The following is a 20,568-nucleotide window of genomic DNA, read 5'->3' on the forward strand; positions in this document are numbered from 1 at the left end:
ATACCATGTTTTAATCATTTTGCGATTAGCTAGGGTTTTGTGGGAGTTTTTCACCACTCATGAAGCTCAATTCCTTAGGTTCATGGGCATTCGCTGTTGGGTGATTTGGAAGGAGCGATGCAATGTTATGTATGTTTGGAGAGTATTGTCCTCGTCCTGCTGCGAGATCAAATCTTTTGCACCCAAATGAGTTTATAAATAAGTGTCAATCAATAATTGAGGCCACAACTATTTTGAATGCAGACGATAAGAGAGAAAGAGAGAGAGAAAGAGAGAGATCACCAAAATACAAGGGCAGGCCAGCAGGCATAGCCAAATATGAACTCATAAACAAAAGTATGTCTACATTGTGCCTTGTAATGATAGAAATCAAGCATATGATCCAGGCAGACACCCTAACTCCACCAAAAGGAGAATACCGTACCATGCAATCGATCCGCATCCACCTCTTCTAATTTTATTGGCACCTCCACCAAGGAACTCCAGCCTCAAAAGTGTACTTCCCATCATCCCATGATATCTGACATGCTTGAAGACCAATAGCAACGCCAGGTTCCTTCCCATGCTGTGCACTCCACTCTTCGATCGCTACTTCTTTATCAGTTACATGAGTATAATGCTTCTTATATTTGCCAAACGGGTTCAGCCCACGACTTGCCATTTCTGCAACTGCAGCTGGCATGTACATGGAATCACCAACTATTGGTGCATCAAGCGCAGCCAGTTGTGCTCGAACCTGCATCATCAATGTAGTTATTTCCAAAGAAATTATCATTATCTGACCTTACTTGCAACACAAACTATTAAAAGAATCGTCGATATTCTTTTAACTCCTAGTTCCGTAGAATCGAATGACATAACTAACGGAAACAGAATACAGTAACCATGTAAGATTCAAGTGATACATTCCTTGTGCCAAAGAACGAGAAGTCAAAGTTTTTAGATATTTAGTTATAACTCATCTTCCCAAAATCTTGAATTCTAAACTACGGAAAATCTTATTCCTTTTGAAATATTATATGCTTGAAGCAGCAGGACGTCCCTTTTTATTTGAGCCAATTTAAAGCCAATATTAATAAGACCATATCTCAAAGATCTCAGAAAGAAAAAAACAAATTGAGAAAATGATCACCATCTCGCTCCAAATCAGAGTCTGAAAAGAAAATGAAACTAATTGAATTCATGTATCAGTATAGATTTTTGCTCCTAACCTGATGAGTCCGCCCAGTCAGAAGGTTGATTTTACACTCATATGCATATTCTTTTGAAGGCCACCCACAGTGTTCAACACAATATTTCTGTTCAACAACAGAACTTGGCCAGGGAACCTCCTTGCATTCCATGACTTCAAGTTGACACAAACTCCACCGTTCCATGAAATCTGCGTTGCCAAATTTAGCTTCATACGGAAGGAGTTTACTACTAAGTGTAAAAATTTCACAAAGTATATTTCTATTCACGAAGTTTATTTCTTCAACTGTGGTTGTGAAGATGTTACATCTAGTTAAAGAAAGCTTTCTATGGGTGGGCTTCAATTCATTAAAACTTTAAATTGGCTTTTAAAACGTTTATAAAAACCGAAAGAACAAAACATAATCCTGAAATTGCTTTAAACAACGGTCATGTCCTGTCTATTTGAATCATCCCACCAAATGCCTGTCGTGAGAAATAATGGTTTTTAGTTCTACACACAAGCAGCACACACTGAAGGTGTCATTTCAGCTCCAAATAGGAAAACAGAAGGGTAAGATATTGGCAAAACAATGTGGTGAGGATTTAAATCCCTCAAGGCACTTGACACATTCAAAGTGCAGCTCCTCAAACACCAAACTAGTTTCTATGCAGTGCTTGACATACACCATTACCTTCTGAAATGAGTCTTGGAGCCATGTTAATTGGACGCATGTAGTGAGTAATTGTTCCAATTGGCACAGGGGCAGCGGCAAGAGCAAGATAATGCTTCTTCACCTTTTTCTCCTGGGTGAAAGAAAACTTAATGACCTAAAGAAAACAAACTCCGTGTTGGAGGGACGTAATAAGGAACCCCTCAGCTTCTGAGTTATCACACTCTGCCCTCCCCCTCCCAGTAATTATGGCTATCAAAATTATGTATGCCAACGCATGAAATTGCAAAACTTACTCTGATTTTTCCGTGAAAAACTGAGCAATACTCCTTGGTTCTAGCTAAGACAACACTGCAAGTCAGTGAGTAGCATTACCCTCTCTGTCTCGAGTCCCAACAACAAGAAAGACAACAAACTAGTATAATAGAACATACCATCCTTCTGTACAATTATCTATCTGATGTGTAGTCATCAGGGGTGTTGTTAGTCCCAAGGCACGAGTGGCAAAGGTTGCACAACTTTCTTCGATGTTGTCTGTAGTTCCTCCTACCTGGACAAAAATTGTTATCGAATCATAGTTGATGTAAGCAACTAATTAACTAATAAAAAAACATTTGATAGTGCCAGATAACAGATATCGAAATGTGTCTGTAATGATACGTACTGTTGTACCAGCAGGTTTGTCCAAAACCACGAATTCATCAGTTACAGCTACAATTCTTGATTTCCAGTCAATTTCATAGCACCTGATCAAAATTTGATGTGAACAAGAATAACACTAGTAAAAATTATAATAAGGACGCGTAAAACATTGTGTTTTACCTAGGAAAACGCTTTGGGTGTACATGAACACGTAAGTAGGTTCCGGTTTCAACAAATTGGTCTGGATGTGTTATGCGGAAAGTCTTCTGTGCTTCTCTTACAGTTTTTCCTTTGATGGAAGCTCTATCTTTTAGTACTGATGGTGCTGTAACTTCTTTAAATACCCTCATCTGCTCTGGGGTTGCAGTTGGAGGAGGCAGTGGACAGACAAGGGCATAATATACAGCTCCAAAATGGATGAGATCTGCAACAAACCTTCAAAGAATGATTTTTTTTTTTTCTATTTATCAACTCGAACTTGATAACGACGGAAATCATATGCCATAAATCAACAAAAAAACAATTAGAAGACAAAAGGAGCAGCACTCACTGAAGAGGAAGATCCAGAACTTTGCATATATATTCTAGTACAGGCCCCCCTTCTGAAACAACCAAGTGCTCGATTCTTGGTGGTCCATTGTCTGAGGGACATGGAAGCAACCGAGTATATTCAGGGTAGCTGAGAGAAGACATGATATCAAAGTCGGTAAACCATAGAACACAAAATGGAACAAACTCTATGTAACATTTTGTTGGGCGACAATTATATCGACACATTATCCATCACTATGATCAAAATTATAAAACTCTAAAACGACAGAGATTCAAATTTTCATTTCCAGATTCTTTTGCTGTGCTCATTTTCTCAGTAACCAAACAAAGTGCTTCCGAATTCGACCAGTTTAATCCAAGCTTCACCTTCAACAAATAGATACTAACAATTAAGCCAAAATCTCAGAGCTTCTATTACCATTACAGAGAAAAAAATTGGTATTGTAAAACGATATAGATTCAAAATTTCCATTCCATATTCTTAATCTCTGATCATTTTCTCGGTTACCAAACAAACTGCTTCCAAGTTCGACCTTCATTCGAACTCTCACGTCCAACAAATAAATACCAACAATTAAGCCAAAATCTCAGAAACCCAAAAACAAAAACAAACAAAAAAGCATCAAAGTCGGAAAATTTAAGGTACCCATTTGCAGAAGAAACGGTAGTTGGCTGCGAAACGTCTTGTTTAAGGGACTGGCGTGCAGATTTTCGTTTATTCGAACTCCGAGAAAACCATGCCACCTTGACTTGCCTGTAGCTGTTGGAGTGTTCACTGAGAGCAACGTGGGTGAGTGCTAACGGGCGCACAAGGGCCGCCGGCGCACTGAAACTCCGGCAGCCATTGGCCAACATTGAGGAGAAGCTCACCGGCCCCATCTTCTTCCTCCGGAGGCTGAAGCTGGATAGTAGAAACTGCTATTCGAGTTGATTTTTTAGGCGAGGTTTAACTGAGATTTTGATTTCTTAAAGCCGGGTTGTGGGTCGGGTTTTTACAGAGTAATGGCCCGCGTCCAAAAGCATTATCCAAGCTCGATCGAGTTCACTAGTGATTGGGCCTCTGTTACCCAACTACCCTTGAGTTGGGCCCGATGAAGTTCTTTGGCTTTTTTCTTAAGAAAACTAATGGAAAAAACTTAAAAATTTTAAGTTTTAACAATAAGAACAAAATAAAGGATAAAGTGAATAATATCGGGATTGACTTTGTAGTGTAAAAATATGATTTTCGTTAAAGTAAACAGTACCAGTAACTTTTAATTAAAGTTCCCTTTTTTCTACCCTAGAGCTTGTTTGGAAGTGTATTTAAAATAATTGAAAACGCTTTTAGTGAAAATATATTTGGAGTTTAAATGTATTTTAAGCTATTCTAGCAAGAAGCACCACGAAGTCCTTCAAGAGTTTTTCCAGGATTTACTTGCAGTTAAACAAATGATTTATTTTAAAAATATTTTCATCGAAAACGCTTTTAGCCATTTTAAAAGTACTTCCAATTGAACTCTATGTTGAGAAATTCTTGTGTGCGGTCATGTGTATGCACTAAAATAATAAAGATAATGTTAGGAAAACCAAATTTTAAAACTAAGTAATGTGTCGCCGATAAAAAATAAACACGTTAATCTATACTTAATTAATAATATATTAATCTACAATCATATTATTTAATTTATAAATTTAATCTCTCTGACATTATCCGAACAATAAATATAAAAAACATTTGGTAGTGCCATTTTAAAAGTACTTCCAAATGAACTCTATGTTGAGAAGTTCTTGTGTGCGGTCATGTGTATGCACTAAAATAATAAAAATAATGTTAGGAAAACCAAATTTTAAAACTAAGTAATATGTCACCGATAAGAAATAAACACGTTAATCAACACTTAATTAATAACCTATTAATCTACAATCACATTATTTAATTTATAAATTTAATCTCCACACCATTACCCCCCAACAATAAATATAAAACTGAATTAGTCGGACAATTGACTTGGCTTTGTCTTCTTTCTACCGTCAGCAATCAGCATTGACTTGGCTTGCTTATCATGTCATTGACACAGCTCAGATGGAGAATTTCTATTGCTTGAAGCTAAACAGGTCCAGGCAGCTAAAAGCAAGATAAGAACAAAAAGAAACAGAGTTAACAATGGAGGACTGGCTGTCAATGCCAAATGTGGAACTTCACGCTCACCTCAACGGATCCGTCAGAGACTCCACTTTACTGTTACCTCTCTCTCTCTCTCTCTCTCTCTCTCTCGCTTTGTTTTCAGGAAACACAATCTAATCTCCGGTGTTTTGTTTTGTGTGCAGAGAACTTGCTAGTGTTTTGGGTGATAAGGGTTCATAGTTTTCTCAGATGTGGAGCACGTTATTCGGAAAAGTACGCCCCTTTTCTCTTTCTTGCTTGCTTTCTGTTTGGTTGCTGGGAAAATGTAGGATGAAGAAGGAAAATTTAGTCTTACGATTCTTACCCATCTTAAATTTTACATTTTTCTTGCCTGGTATTTCTAAATCCTCAACCGAAATGTCCCCATTGCATTTCAATTAATGATTTTTTTGGTGATTTTTGCAAACGTGGGTTAGGTCAGTTGGGCAAGGATCCCCGCTCGCTTGCACCTGAGTTCGAATCTCTCTTACTGTAGTTTAGAATAATTCCCGTCGATCAGAGTAGTTTGAAATTTTTTCAGTTCATTTGTACTAGGAAATTTGTTTTTTGAACAATGTAATTTCAATTCTTTCTTGAATCCTAACATTGGAAATATGTCTGTTCTTGCACTCAGATGACCGTTCTTTAACCGAAGTGTTCAGGTTGTTTGACTTGATCCACATTCTTACAACTGACCACAAAATTATCACAAGAATTACGAAAGAAGTATGATAACAACCCGTACCTTCGTGGTCCTTCGCCGTTGCCGGGAAGTGGCTGGAGAATGGGCTTGAAGCCGTCGGACTCGAGGAGAGGGTTGGGTGTGCTGGGTTCCGGTGGGTGTGCTCTGCGCTTCACGGAGAAGGGGAGAGAGAGCACGGAGTGAGGGTGATGGCGGGGGGTGTCGTCGCCGGCGTGGTGTGGGTGGGTGTGTCCTCGGGGAAAGAGAGAGAACGAGGGTGAGTTGCGAGAGGGAGAGGTCCGACAGTGAGAAAGAGAGAGAGTGAACTCGGGGGAGAGAAGAGAGAAGAGAAAGTGAGGGAAAAGAGGAGAGGGGTCGACGTGGCAGCCAAGAAGAAAGCAGGGCCGGGGGGCCAAAAGGGGAGGTGGGCCCCGCCCGGCTCACCAATTTATGTCCAAAAACAATCTCCGAAATATCTTTCACCTGTGAAAAGTTCAAAATGTCATCATTATAAAATTCGTAAAAAATTATCGGGACAGATTGTTACAGTAAGAGTAACTCCACCCTTGAAGCCATTTCCCAGGCAATCCACTATTTAATCCATCATGTGAACAGTAACTGCCATAATGAACAGTAACTTCCTTTTGCATCTTAACCCTCCCCTTAGCAATTCGTAATAAAATATTACTTTTTATTATTATTATTATTATTTCTTCTTCTTCTTTTTTTTGTTTTTTTTTTTTTTGCAAACATTTTTTTTCTTGTTTTCAGAGTGTGCCAACACACCACTTCTATTTCTTCTTCTTTTCAGATGGTGCCAACGCACCAATCCAAAAGCCCTTCTTTTTCTTCTTCTTTTCAGATGGTGCCAAAGCACCATTCCAAAAGTCCTTCATCTTCCTCCAACCCCCCCCCCCCCCACCCCCCAACGAACCCCCTCGCCTCTCTTCCTCCATCTTCACCATTTTTCTGCCATTTTTCTGTGCCATTTTTCAAGCTCAGCCACCCGATCTCTGGTGACCCATCTCTGCCATTTTTCTGTGCCATTTTTCAAGCTCAGTAGCTACCACACCTCAGCCACCCATTTCTGCCATTTGTCTGTGGGTGTTCATCACCTCGGCGACGAACTCCGGCGAGAGCCGTTGAGTTCGAAGCTAGGTTTTACAATTTTTTTAAATTTTTTTTTTACTTTTTTATTTATTAATATTTTATATTTTTATTAATTTTATATTATGACTGACGTCGTCCTGACGTCAGCCCTGCGTCAGATCCACTTGGGCTCTCGGGTTGGCAATTCCTCATAGGCTCGCTGCTCGGGCCTCCACAATCCTTCGGGCTCCCCCACGCTGGAGTCCACAGCCCGGCCTCTAGGGCCCTTTTTCCTTGCCTGTCCCCCGAGCAAACTCCAACGGTGAAGTTGCTCTAACTGTAGTTATAACTGACCAAGGCTCCAGTGACCGCACAGATTTCATCCTGAGCAAACGAACATTTGGTCGGGGACAAGGATTGTCTGCCCTCCCACTTTCGGTGCCCTCCCATGCCCTCCTGTTTTGTGTGATCACGGTTAAGCCACGTCAACATTTTATATTGTTTTTTTTATAGAGATAATAAGACTAAAATGAATAGTAATATAAAATGTTAACGTGGTTTAACCGTGACCACACAAACAGGAAGGCACGGGATGGCAGACAATCCTTGTCCTTTGGTCGGATGGCTAAAACTACTAATGCAGCTGCTTCTCTGTTTTCTCTTGGTATCGTTGATAGTGACACCAATCCAGAAATGTGCGTTACTCTAGCTAGTTAGTCATGATAGTGTGCTCGCCTCTTTCACTACTCAGCTTTTTGCAAGCACTTGTTTTTTCTTCAAAAGGAAACAACAGTTAATTTAGACTTTTAGTTATACACCAAAGAAAATATATAATAAAGAGCTGCATATGAATTCAGTCAAGTTGTTATCTTTTAGCTAAACTCTTGTTCCTGTATCTGTTGAATTTATTTGCTTTATTCTTATGTTAACCTCATTGTGGAGCCAAAAATAATCGAGAAAAATATGGAGGTGACACGTAGATTCTTGGGTAAAAAGACAAAATTACCCTTGAGGCACACCAGAGCTCCCACGCGCAAGAAGCAGACGATGATAGCTAAATCAAGGTTAAAAAGGATCAAAACAGGTATTTATTCAAGACCTATCTCATCAATCATCATCAAATCCTTCACACAAGGTAACTCCGAATTACTATTTTCAAATTGGGATTAATTAGCAAATTAATTGATTAATTACCCAATTAATATTGATTGCCTAATTAATTGATTTATTGCTAATTACCACCATAAGTGGCCGGTCCCCATTTCTCCAAATAGGGCTGGCCACACCCCTATATATACCCTCACATTTCTCTAAAAACCTATGTTCAATTCTCTTGCTAAACTCTCCAAATTTCTCTAAACATTTTTCCCTCAAATTCTAACTTTGGCATCAGAGGTTCTTCGACCAAAGCCCCCCATTCATTGTGGGTGCGTGAGGCTCTTGGCTTTGACTAAAGATATTAATTGTTTTGCAAGTACATTTTCATCTAAGAATAAGAAGGAGGAAATTTGCATCCACACTCATCTTAACATATTAATTGAAATAATATAAAAACTTTGCAGACAAACAACTTTGTATGCAAAGTATTAGACAGGAGTTATGGAGCAGTTTGGACAACAACCTTGCCCCCAAGTGGACCCTTGCAAATAAGAATGTTATATAGTAATGATGATGGTGATGTGATGAGACTTGGGTTCTTCCTCACAATAACTGTATAACATACCGCGACACTGGAAAGTTGGACAAATATATGACTCAGGAGTTCAAGTGAATTAATGTTTTCTTTTGCAAATGGGAATATATATGTATATATGTATGCTTGAATAAGAGGTTCAATATCAGAACTCCTTAATGTGATCATCGTATTATATTTTTCTTGTTGACATTCTAAGTTATTGCGTACAATACAAAAAGTTGCCGCTATATATATTTGTGCTGCCAAATTATTATGAAAAACGCTATTGATGGAGAAATTTTTCATTGTGCTTAGAATACAAGTAGCATATCACGTGTCATTACATAAATGAAAAGAAGTTTTATTTTTTAAGTTGTTAATTTTATAATATAAGTATCTCACCACTTGCATCGTTAGTTGCACGTGATGTACCACTCTATGTTTTGGGCACATTAAAAGATCTCTCCTATTAATGATATGATTTTTACTTGAAGACGCGCGATCCACATCCCATGAATTATAAACATTATCTAAAAATGTATGTCTAGCTAGCAAAATATCTAAAATTAGAATCACTTAGTATTACGATCTTATGATATTTTTTCACTTATAAGTGAGATATTTTAAGTTCGAGTCTCAAAAATAATAAGTTTGTAACCAATTTATTCCTACGTCCTCTCCATACTACGAGGGCTAGTATCGCAAAAGGTTGCAACTTAAACATTCCACATGCAACTTTACTTTAGAGTAAAAGTTTATGTCCAACATGCCACAAGAAATTTAACTCTGAAACAAGAGTCTGAAACGAATATACGTACATACTGAGATTGGCCAACTGAAACTTTTTCAAGATTTGGATCTTAGTGTCACCAACTTCTAACATTCCAAACCAAACTATCAAACCTCGCAAGGTTGGAGAGATTGGACCTCTCTGCAAAAATCTATTAGTCATGCAAAATCGTAGTTTCGCTATCAAGTCATCATTTCTTGTCATCATTTACTATTGCATACAATGATCTGACCAGCTGTTGAATATTCAAGAGTGTGTGTATATATATATACAATTACATCTCATATGTTCATTGTACATCGTACGATCATCGTTTGTTATGTACTTTGTGTATTTAATTTTAAATAAAAAATTCATAATAATTTTTGGCCGTATAATTTACGATGAACATATATAATGGATCCTCACAAAAAAAATCCAAATCTCTATTCCCCATCCCTTGTCTTGTGATGAGTTGTGATTACCACTTATTCCCCTTGATTTATGGCAGCTGTTTGTGCCTTGTATTTAGTGTTCCTTTCCCTTGATTTGAGGAGAAGGTGATGTGAAATCTCGTTCTTGGATTTCATTATTATAATCTACGTATTGGTATTATAGAGATTTTATATTATTTTTTTGGAAAATTAATTATTTAAAATCCGTAGATCATTCGAGGTCACAATTTATATTGTTGAATAGATATTGAGATCACGAACGCATAGGCGAAAGCCGTTTGCGAGTCCGTATTATAAACGATATAGTTACAAACGTTTGAAGTTGTTGCAAAAAAAAAAAAAAAAAAAAAGGGAGGGAAAGAAAGCCACGGGAGTGGCTGAAAGAAAAAAAAAGAAGCCACGGAGTGGCGAGACAAAAGGAAGAAAGGAAGGTCCAACCGTGGACCCTTTACCCGCGCCAACCCAGAGTGGTTTCCGGCCACTTCCACCATTTTTTCAGGCAAAGTTCAACTATCTCTCACCTGCAACCTCTTCTACCATCTTCCATTCCCACCCAAAATTGAGGGTTTTTAGGTCCAAAAACCATGTAAAATCGTGTGGGTTACCCATGGAGTTTTGACGGCAATTTCGCCGTTCCGGCGAGTCTCACCACCCACCACCATCCTTAGTAAACTCCCCTTGGACCCACGAACAAGACCCAATCAGTTGTAGGGACGTTGGAACATCGAGGAAGTCGAATCGAAGCGCACCCATTTTAGGGTTTCCGACGGTTCGAGTGAAATTGGGGCATTTCCAGGCCAAATTAGACTTGGCCACAGGTATGAAACTTGTTCCACTCATTGAGATCTACATACCTGTAAAATTTGGTAATTTTTTGAATTAGTTGAATTTTCCGGCGAGTCGGAGTGGCCGACCGCCACCCGCGGCGGCGCATGCTGCGGTGGGTGGCCAGTGGTCCGACGATGACTTTCTAAGTCCAATTAGATGCCCTGAATTTATAATTGATATCCGTATGAAGTGGTTTGATTGTTTGAACTTAGTTTCATTATGATACATCACTTGATCAACATTTGAATTGACGATCCGACCGTTGGATCGTCACCAAACTTTAATGCATTAGAGAACGTAATATTTGAGGATAGCTGGAACTGATGGATACGGAATCCGACATATGGATCTTCCTGAATTGGATTTCTAAGTTGGTAAAATTAATTGTTAACCGCCACCTAATTCTAGTAATTGGCAGAGATCCAACCATCGGATCACGATGAGATTTTAGTATGTTGTTCTTTGAGCATAATGTGAACCTTAGGAAGTTATAGATCCAGAATCCAATGTGCAAATCTACTGGATCAAATGATGTAGCATTGTGGATCCTATTGTTGATCAAGAATTGACTTTTGGTCAACATGTCTCGAAACGTTCTAAATACTAAATCTAGTACCACAGGGTACTAAGTGAAGCCTAGTGGGACCACATTGGTTTGAGAGTGACTTGAATATATGTGATATAGCTATTACCTTGATTGCTTATATTAATATCATTTGTGAATATGATATGGGTTATAAATGAAATTTTATTGAAATGTGAATTATACACACACACACACACACACACACACACACACACATACCATAGACCTATGTTTATTGAATGTGAATTCTATTGAAGCGTTATTTTTATTTCTGGCCATCGATCTATTTTCATTAAGTATGATTTGACTTGTGCTTTGGAAATATGGTTTGTATTGTATGATTGGATTGATGTGATGAAATGTGAGGGCTAGTAGTGGACCGTTAACCTATTGTCATGGGGTTTGTTACTTAGGCACTTGTTTCACATCTTGTTTCCTTATTTCACTTTTTGTGTCATTCAGCCCTTCTAAATTAAGTGTTTGGTTCTTGTATTGTTTCTTCAAGCTGTTGTTGTATTCCTTGGTCTTCCACTCGATTCCGTTGAGTGATGGTCCAGAATCCCTTTGATTCTGCGATTCCGTTGAGTGATGGTCCGGAATCGTACCTTGGCTCGGATTCTGTTAAGTGATGGTCCGGAATCCCTTCTACTCCGCGATTCCGTTAAGTGATGGTCCGGAATCGTATTATGAGTTTGAATCCGTTGAGTGGTCCGGAATCCCTTTGGTGACTTGATTCCTTTGATTTGATTTCAGCTTCAGAGATGTAGGTTTCTACCGAACTATGTCGCTCTAGCCCTGCATGCCAGTGTGTTGTATGGGTTATTATTTGGTGTGATTATTGGATGTTGTTGGATGTAATTGTTATGATTATGATATACCGTTGACCAATATGACTATAGATTATTATTGCACCTCGTCGATTGTTCCTTGAGATGTTGCACGCTCTGAATTGTGCATTATGTTGAAATATGACAGTTTATGTGATGAATATTCGAGTGTAGTGAAAAGTTGAACTACGAATGGCTTGATCCCTATTGAGGGTACGTAGGCAGTCTAACGAAGAGGTTAGATGCAGCCATAAAGTATACGTAAAATTATTATACATCTGGATCTTGAATTATATTTTGTACATATCCAAAAGGCAGGGTACGTTGAGTTACGGGCATTTAGTGACGTCACGTGTCAATCTTGGACGTATGTCGGGATCGAGGCGTGACAGGTGAGGTGTGTTGTCTGGCAGTTCATGCCCTCCCTCTCAATCCCATTCTCTTACATATGCCTTTGTCTGACAGGTGAGGTGTGGTCCAGAATCCCTTTGATTCTGCGATTCCGTTGAGTGATGGTCCGGAATCGTACCTTGGCTCGGATTCTGTTAAGTGATGGTCCGGAATCCCTTCTACTCCGCGATTCCGTTAAGTGATGGTCCGGAATCGTATTCTGAGTTTGAATCCGTTGAGTGGTCCGGAATCCCTTTGGTGACTTGATTCCTTTGATTTGATTTCAGCTTCAGAGATGTAGGTTTCTACCGAACTATGTCACTCTAGCCCTGCATGTCAGTGTGTTGTATGGGTTATTATTTGGTGTGATTATTGGATGTTGTTGGATGTAATTGTTATGATTATGATATACCGTTGACCAATATGACTATAGATTATTATTGCACCTCGTCGATTGTTCCTTGAGATGTTGCACGCTCTGAATTGTGCATTATGTTGAAATATAACAGTTTATGTGATGAATATTCGAGTGTAGTGAAAAGTTGAACTACGAATGGCTTGATCCCTATTGAGGGTACGTAGGCAGTCTAACGAAGAGGTTAGATGCAGCCATAAAGTATACGTAAAATTATTATACATCTGGATCTTGAATTATATTTTGTACATATCCAAAAGGCAGGGTACGTTGAGTTACGGGCATTTAGTGACGTCACGTGTCAATCTTGGACGTATGTCGGGATCGAGGCGTGACAGGTGAGGTGTGTTGTCTGGCAGTTCATGCCCTCCCTCTCAATCCCATTCTCTTACATATGCCTTTGTAATCTTGTAAAGATCTTATCATGAAATATACACATAGTTGAAACATAAAATCAACACTTCATAATGAAAGCTTGAAAAAATGTTACCATAGACCAAGACTAGAATTGTGGAATTTTTAGATCTATGGAGGTCTGTTCAATGGAGTCCGGACTTGTCCCACCTAATGGTCTATTCAATGGAGTTCGGACTTGATTTTAGTATTTTCAAGAAGTGCTTCTTAAGAACTCTGAAGTGCTTATTTCCAAACCCACACTTCCTGGTGAGGCTTGCACGGGCCTGTAACCGTGTGGTTTGATACCATGTTGAAATTTTTTAGATCGACGGGCCCTGGGCCCCACACCCTAAAGAGACCGACACTTCCTGCTTTTTAGGAAGTGCTTCTTAAGAACTCAGAGGCTGGATCCACACTTCCTCATTAGCAAAGCCTCTATTGTGAAGGTGAGGTGTGTTGTCTGGTAGTCCATGCCCTTCCTCTCAATCCCATTCTTATGCCTTTGCAATCTTGTAAAGATCTTATCATGAAATATACACATAGTTGAAACATAAAATCAACACTTCATAATGAAAGCTTGAAAAAAGGTTACCATAGACCAAGACTAAAATTGTAGAATTTTTAGATCTACGGGTCCCTTGGGGCCCCACTTAGAGGTCTGTTCAATGGAGTCCGGACTTGTTTTCAATCTTTTCAGGAAATGCTTCTTAAGAACTCTAAGGCCGAACCCACATTTCCTGGTGACCAAAGCCTTTTTTCAAGAAGTGCTTATTTCCAAACCCACACTTCCTAGTGAGGCTTGCACGGAACCGTAACCAGGTGGTTTGATACCATGTTGGAATTTTTTAGATTGACGGGCCTTGGGCCCCACACTCCAACGAGGCCGACACTTCCTGCTTTTTAGAAAGTGTTTCTTAAGAACTCAGAGGCTGGACCCACACTTCCTCATGACCAAAGCCTCTATTATGAAGGTGAGGTGTGTTGTCTGGTAGTCTATGCCCTCCTTCTCAATCCCATTATTTTGCCTTTGTAATCTTGTAAAGATCTTATCATGAAATATACACAAAGTTGAAACATAAAATCAACACTTCATAATGAAAGCTTGAAAGAAGGTTACCATTGACCAAGACTAAAATTGTGGAATTTTTAGATCTACAGGTCCCTCGGGACCCCACTTAAAGGTCTATTAAATGGAGTTCGGACTTGCCCCACTTAGAGGTCTGTTCAGTGGAGTCCGGACTTGTTTTCAATCTTTTCAGGAAGTGCTTCTTAAGAACTCTAAGGCCGAACCCACACTTCCTGGTAACCAAAAGCCTCTTTTCAAGAAGTGCTTATTTCCAAACCCACACTTCCTTGTGAGGCTTGCACGGGCCCGTAGCTGTGTGGTTTGATACCATGTTGGCATTTTTTAGATCGACGAGCCCTGGGCCCCACACTCTAACGAGACTGACACTTCCTACTTTTTAGAAAGTGCTTCTTAAGAACTCAGAGGCCGAACCCACACGTCCTAATGATCAAAGCCTCTATTATGAAGGTGAGGTGTGTTGTCTGACAATCCATGCCCTCCCTTTCAATCCCATTATCTTACATATGACTTTGTAATCTTGTAAAGATCTTATCATGAAATATACACATAGTTCAAACATAAATTCAGTGCACTTCATAATGAAAATTTGAAAAAACGCTACCATAGACCAAGACTAAAATTGTGGAATTTTTAGATCTGCGGGACCCACTCTACCGAGATTGATACTGTCCCTAACTTGGTACTTACCAAGTGCCCAATTCGTTAGATGTGAGGTTTAACCACAAAAAACCTCAGTAATAATTGGAATAGGGTAATCATATTTAAACCCATTATTTTCTTGGCCCCCACCGATGTGGGATAGCTAACAACCTACAGAAACAGCCGTGCATATACAACGATGTGATATGTTTGCAATTTCTACAACTATGCACCTTCCAGCACGCATAATTATGTGTTCCGATGCTGTTTCTACATCTTTTTGTCTATAAAAGCAGTATACACCTTTGAGCAATCTAATATACTTGTATGCCACTTTCAACAAGAACCATGGCGGTGCAGCCTAATCATCTAACCAAATCATATGTCCTCCCACTTTTCATCTTGTTTATCACAAGCGGTATTTCTGCAACCCATGCTGCTTGCAGCAAAATGGACCAACAGTCTCTTTTTTCTTCATTTGATATCGCTTCTTCTAGTTTAAACTGGTCTTCCCACGATTGTTGTCGATGGGAGGGCATCACTTGTGATATGGCTGGTAGAGTCACCCATCTGTTGTTGCCCTCCAAACGCCTCAAAGGAGTCATTTCTCCATCTCTTGGAAATCTCACGCATCTCACCCACCTCAATCTCTCCCATAATATACTTTATGGTCAACTGGAAGCTGGATTCTTTCTGTCCTTGGGTCGCCTTCAGATCCTTGATTTGAGCTACAACCTTCTCTCTGGAGAACTACCGCTATCTCCACCGCCAAGTTGTATCCGAATAGTGGATTTGTCCAGCAATCAATTCAACGGAACAACTCCATCATCGTTCCTCCAGCGTGCATGGAATTTGAGCAACTTAAATGTCAGCAACAATCTCCTTGAGGGCCAAATGCCATCTTTCAACTGTTCTTATTCTCCTTTTGTTAGAAGCTTGGATTTTTCCCACAATGATTTCAGTGGCATAATTCCCCTTGGACTTGGTAACTGTTCAAAATTGGAGCTCTTTCGTGCAGGCTTCAATAACCTTTTGGGGACACTTCCAGGTGATATTCACAAGGCTCGAGCACTTGAAGAAATTTCGTTGCCTTCCAATAAGCTTTCTGGGGCCATTGGTGAGAACATTGCCAATCTTACCAACCTCGCAATCCTGGATCTCAACTTTAATCAGCTGAGCGGCGCACTTCCTCTTCATATTGGGAAGCTCTCCAGATTGAAGCTCATAATCCTCCATTTCAACAATCTAGAGAGTTTTCTGCCTCCGTCTCTGATGAATTGCTCAAGCCTTACAGAACTGAATCTAGGATACAACCAATTGGAAGGAGATCTCTCTGTGCTTAATTTCTCCAAACTTACTCAACTTATTAAACTTGACCTAGTGAGTAATCACTTCACCGGTCCCTTGCCAATAAGCGTTTACTCATGCAAGTCCTTGATAGCACTCCGACTGAGCATAAATGATCTTGAGGGACAATTACAACATGAAATTCTTTCTTTAAAGTCCTTATCATTCCTTTCGCTTTCTCATAACAGATTGACCAATGTCACAGGGGCAATGAAGATATTGAAGGATTGCAAAAGTTTAAGGGTACTCGTTTTGACAAATAATTTTCTAGGTGAAGAAATGCCAGATGGTGATCTCATGGTTGATTCATCTGGGTTCCAAAATCTCCACGCTATCGGTTTGGGAATGTGCCAATTGACAGGAAAAGTACCTGTATGGCTGTCGAAGCTTGAGAAAATGAAAATGTTGGATCTGTCTTCTAATAGACTCACGGGACCAATACCTGGTTGGTTGGGGACTCTTCCAAGTCTCTCCTCTATATACTTGGATAATAACTTCATTTCAGGTGAATTTCCAAAGGAGCTTTGCAGACTACAAGCTCTCAGGTCGGAAAAGGCTGCAACTCAAACAGGTCACGACGATTTAGAGTTGCCCATCTACTTCAGCAGCTCTAATGGGTCTGCAGTTTTGTTACAGGTCAAGTATTTGTCCAACTTAAGGACAGCAATCAACCTCGGGAACAACAGTCTAAGTGGCAATATACCCCGCGATATTGGGCAATTGCAACTTCTCCAACAACTGGATATTAGTTTGAACAAATTGTCTGGCAACATTCCACACCAAATCTCGAACCTCCGAAACTTGGATAAATTAGACCTCTCAAGAAACAATCTTTCGGGTGAAATCCCAGCATCACTATCAGGTCTTAATTTCTTGTCTTCATTTAGTGTTGCCTACAATAACCTCCAAGGCCAAATACCATTAGGCACTCAGCTCCAAAGCTTCGATGCTACTGCCTTTGAGGGTAACCCAGGACTTTGCGGCTCCCCGCTTCCAAATGAGTGCCAAAAGAAGAGCCCAGGAGATAGTGATACGACTAAGGACCAGGAAGATGTACATGACTCTGGGAATGGAATTCCATGGCTTCAAATTTCAGTGTCTCTTGGTTTCATTGTAGGGTTTTGGGGAGTTTGTGGCCCTTTAGCTTTGAGCAGGTCATGGCGATATGCATATTTCGAATTTTTCTCCAATGTTGTAGATCGCTTTGTACGTTAATCAAGTGTACTTTTCTTTGAGAAATAAAAAACTTATTGACTAGTACACATTACTACTGCTATGCTGCATCGCAACAATCTAAGATATATAAGAGCGTTTAATAACCATATTGTTTTTAGCTTTCAGTTTTTGTTTTCACTTTTTTTAAAACAAAAATTTTGTTTGGCAACATTGAAAACTAAAAACTACTTCCTTGAGTTTTTACTTTTTGACTTTTAGTTCCAAACAAGATTTCACTTTTAAAGGCAAGTTATTTAATCTCTTAAGTCATAGGTCGTTTGTTTCTTAATCTACTCTCGGTGCCATTTCGAATGCAAAGAAGACCAAGACATTAAACAACGCAATAAACACGACTTTGAAATAGTTATTTGCAGCTGTCATTTACCTTTGTTCTTCTCCTTGGTTTTACACCTTCACTTTAATTGGATTTTTGATCCGAATCCAGTGCAATTAATAGGATATAGATTTGAGACTTCAATCCAAGCTCGATCGAGTCCACTAGTGATTGGGCCTGTGTTACCCAACTACCCTTGAGTTGGGCCCGATGAAGTTCTTAGGCTTTTTTCTAAAGAAAACTAATGAAAATGACTTGAAAACTTTGAATTTTAACGATAATGACGAAATAAAGGGTAAAGTGAATAGTACTATGATTGACTTTTTAGTGTAAAAATATGGTTTTTTATTGAAATGAATAGTACCGGAAGCTTTTCTTTAAAGCTCCCATTTTTCTACCCTCTAAGAGCTCGTTTGGAAGTGTATTTAAAATAATTGAAAGCACTTTTAGTGAAAATATATTTGGGGTTTAAAAGTATTTTAAGTGATTCTAGCAAAAAGCACCATGAAGTCCTTCAAGGGTTTTTTCATGATTCACTTGAAGTTAAACTAACAATTTATTATAAAAATATTTTCACCGAAAACGCTTTTAGCCATTTTAAAAGTGCTTCCAAATGAACTCTGTGTTAAGAAGTTCTTATGTGCGGTCATGTATATGCACTAAAATAATAAAGATAATGTTAGGAAAACCAAATTTTAAAACTAAGTAATATATCACCAATAAGAAACAAACACGTTAATCGACACTTAATTAATAATCTATTAATCTACAACCACATTATTTAATTTATAAATTTAATCTTTCTGCCATTATCCGAACAATAAATATAAAACTAAATTAGTCCGAACTATTGAAAACTTATCGAAACAGAATACATTATGGGCTTTGTCTTCTTTCTACCGTCAGCAATCAGCATTGACTTGGCTTGCTTATCATGTCATTGACACAGCTCAGATGGGGAATTTCCACTGCTTGAAGCTAAACAGGTCCAGGCAGCTAAAAGCAAGATAAGAACAAGACATAGGTCGTTTTAAACAACGCAAGTGAGTGAGTAGCATTACCCTCTCTGTCTCGAGTCTCAACAACAAGAAAGACAACAAACTAGTATAATAGAACATACCATCCTTCTGTACAATTATCAATCTGAAGTGTAGTCATCAGGGTCGTTGTTAGTCCCAAGGCACGAGTGGCAAAGGTTGCACAACTTTCTTCGATGTTGTCTGTAGTTCCTCCTACCTGGACAAAAATTGTTATTGAATCATAGTTGATGTAAACAACTAATTAACTACTCAAAAAAAACATTTGATAGTGCCAGATAACAGATATCGAAATGTGTCCGTAATGATACGTACTGTTGTACCAGCAGGTTTGTCCAAACCACGAAATCATCAGTTACAGCTACAATTCTTGATTTCCAGTCAATTTCATAGCACCTGATCAAAATTTGATGTGAACAAGAATAACACTAGTAAAAATTATAATAAGGACGCGTAAAACATTGTGTTTTACCTAGAACACAAAATGGCAGAAAGTCTATGTAACATTTTGTTGTTGGCGACAATTATATCGACACATTATCCATCACAATGATCAAAATTATAAAACTCTAAAACGATAGAGATTCAAATTTTCATTTCCAGATTCTTTTGCTCTGCTCATTTTCTCAGTAACCAAACAAAGTGCTTCCGAATTAGACCAGTTTAATCCAAACCTCACTTTCAACAAATAGATACTAACAATTAAGCCAAAATCTCAGAGCTTCCATTTCCATTACAAAGAAAGAATTTGGTATTCTAAAACGATAAAGATTCAAAATTTCCATTCCACATTCTTAATCCCTGATCATTTTCTCGGTTACCAAACAAACTGCTTCCAAGTTCGACCTTCATTCGAACTCTCACTTTCAACAAATAAATACCAACAATTAAGCCAAAATCTCAGAAACCCAAAAACAAAAACAAACAAAAAAGCATCAAAGTCGGAAAATTTAAGGTACCCATTGGCAGAAGAAACGGCAGTTGGCTGCGAAACGTCGTGTTTAAGGGACTGACGTGCAGATTTTCGTTTATTCGAACTCCGAGAAAACCATGCCACCTTAACGTGCCTGTAGCTGTTGGAGTGTTCACTGAGAGCAACGTGGGTGAGTGCTAAGGTGCGCACAAGGGCCGCCGGCACACTGAAACTCCGGCAGCCGTTGGCCAACATTGAGGAGAAGCTCACCGGCCCCATCTTCTTCCTCCGGAGGCTGAAGCTGGATAGTACAACCTGCTATTTGAGTTGATTTTTGAGGTGAGGTTTAACTGAGATTTTGATTTCTGAAAGCCGGGTTGTGGGTCGGGTTTTTACAGAGTAATGGACCGCGTCCGAAAGCATTATCCAAGCTTGATGGAGTCCACTAGTGATTGGGCCTCTGTTACCCAACTACCCTTGAGTTGGGCCCGATGAAGTTCTTAGGCTTTTTTTCTACCCTCTAAGATCTTGTTTAGAAGTGTACTTAAAATAACCGAAAGTGTTTTTAGTGAAAATATCTTTAGGGTCTAAAAGTATTTGAAGCATTTCCAGCAAAAAGCACCATAAAGTCCTTCAAGTGCTTTTCCAATATTCATTTGCAGTTTAACTAACGATTGGTTCTAAAAATATTTTCACCAAAAAC

At 39.0% G+C, this 20,568-nt stretch overlaps 4 protein-coding genes and 1 long non-coding RNA gene across 11 annotated transcripts in view; 2 read left to right on the forward strand and 3 right to left on the reverse strand.

Annotated features, from left to right (window-relative positions):
- The window catches only part of LOC126588007 (uncharacterized), a 48,875-nt gene that overhangs the window by 1,042 nt on the left and 27,265 nt on the right, over positions 1-20,568 (reverse strand). The window lies entirely within an intron of this gene.
- On the reverse strand, positions 288-20,271 carry LOC126587997 (RNA pseudouridine synthase 6, chloroplastic-like). 2 transcript variants are annotated; one of them, XM_050253120.1, is made up of 10 exons: positions 20,181-20,271; positions 3,685-3,953; positions 3,037-3,165; positions 2,667-2,921; positions 2,509-2,590; positions 2,279-2,394; positions 2,141-2,195; positions 1,866-1,977; positions 1,212-1,381; positions 288-736 (listed from the first exon to the last, which is right to left on the reverse strand). In XM_050253120.1, the coding sequence occupies exons 2-10, from the start codon at positions 3,915-3,917 to the stop codon at positions 458-460; spliced, it is 1,431 nt and encodes a 476-aa protein (XP_050109077.1). In that variant the 5' UTR covers positions 3,918-3,953; positions 20,181-20,271; the 3' UTR covers positions 288-457. The 2 variants fall into 2 exon arrangements, with proteins under 2 accessions (XP_050109077.1, XP_050109076.1); XM_050253119.1 differs by having other exon boundaries at positions 1,866-2,001; positions 20,181-20,269.
- Positions 5,110-20,568, forward strand: part of LOC126587999 (N6-mAMP deaminase) — a 75,038-nt gene continuing 59,579 nt past the window's right edge. The window contains exon 1 of one of the 2 annotated variants that reach the window (XM_050253127.1): positions 5,110-5,258. In XM_050253127.1, coding sequence (XP_050109084.1) covers positions 5,182-5,258 — 77 coding nt within the window. In that variant the 5' untranslated portion in view covers positions 5,110-5,181. The remainder of the gene's footprint in view (positions 5,259-20,568) is intronic. The other variant, XM_050253126.1, reaches the window with a different exon arrangement.
- Positions 15,239-20,568, forward strand: part of LOC126587995 (receptor-like protein 2) — a 32,755-nt gene continuing 27,425 nt past the window's right edge. For 2 of the 4 annotated variants that reach the window (XM_050253113.1, XM_050253114.1), the window contains exon 1: positions 15,239-17,520. In XM_050253113.1, coding sequence (XP_050109070.1) covers positions 15,347-17,520 — 2,174 coding nt within the window. In that variant the 5' untranslated portion in view covers positions 15,239-15,346. The remainder of the gene's footprint in view (positions 17,521-20,568) is intronic. The other 2 variants (XM_050253116.1, XM_050253115.1) reach the window with 2 other exon arrangements.
- On the reverse strand, positions 19,036-20,202 carry LOC126588003 (uncharacterized). Of its 2 annotated transcripts, none has more exons than XM_050253130.1 (3): positions 19,912-20,202; positions 19,268-19,348; positions 19,036-19,147 (listed from the first exon to the last, which is right to left on the reverse strand). In XM_050253130.1, the coding sequence occupies exons 1-3, from the start codon at positions 20,142-20,144 to the stop codon at positions 19,054-19,056; spliced, it is 408 nt and encodes a 135-aa protein (XP_050109087.1). In that variant the 5' UTR covers positions 20,145-20,202; the 3' UTR covers positions 19,036-19,053. The 2 variants fall into 2 exon arrangements, with proteins under 2 accessions (XP_050109087.1, XP_050109088.1); XM_050253131.1 differs by having other exon boundaries at positions 19,036-19,151; positions 19,912-20,197.

This window comes from Malus sylvestris, chromosome 10 (genome assembly GCF_916048215.2).
Source record: "Malus sylvestris chromosome 10, drMalSylv7.2, whole genome shotgun sequence".
In the NCBI taxonomy this organism is placed as follows: domain Eukaryota; kingdom Viridiplantae; phylum Streptophyta; class Magnoliopsida; order Rosales; family Rosaceae; genus Malus; species Malus sylvestris.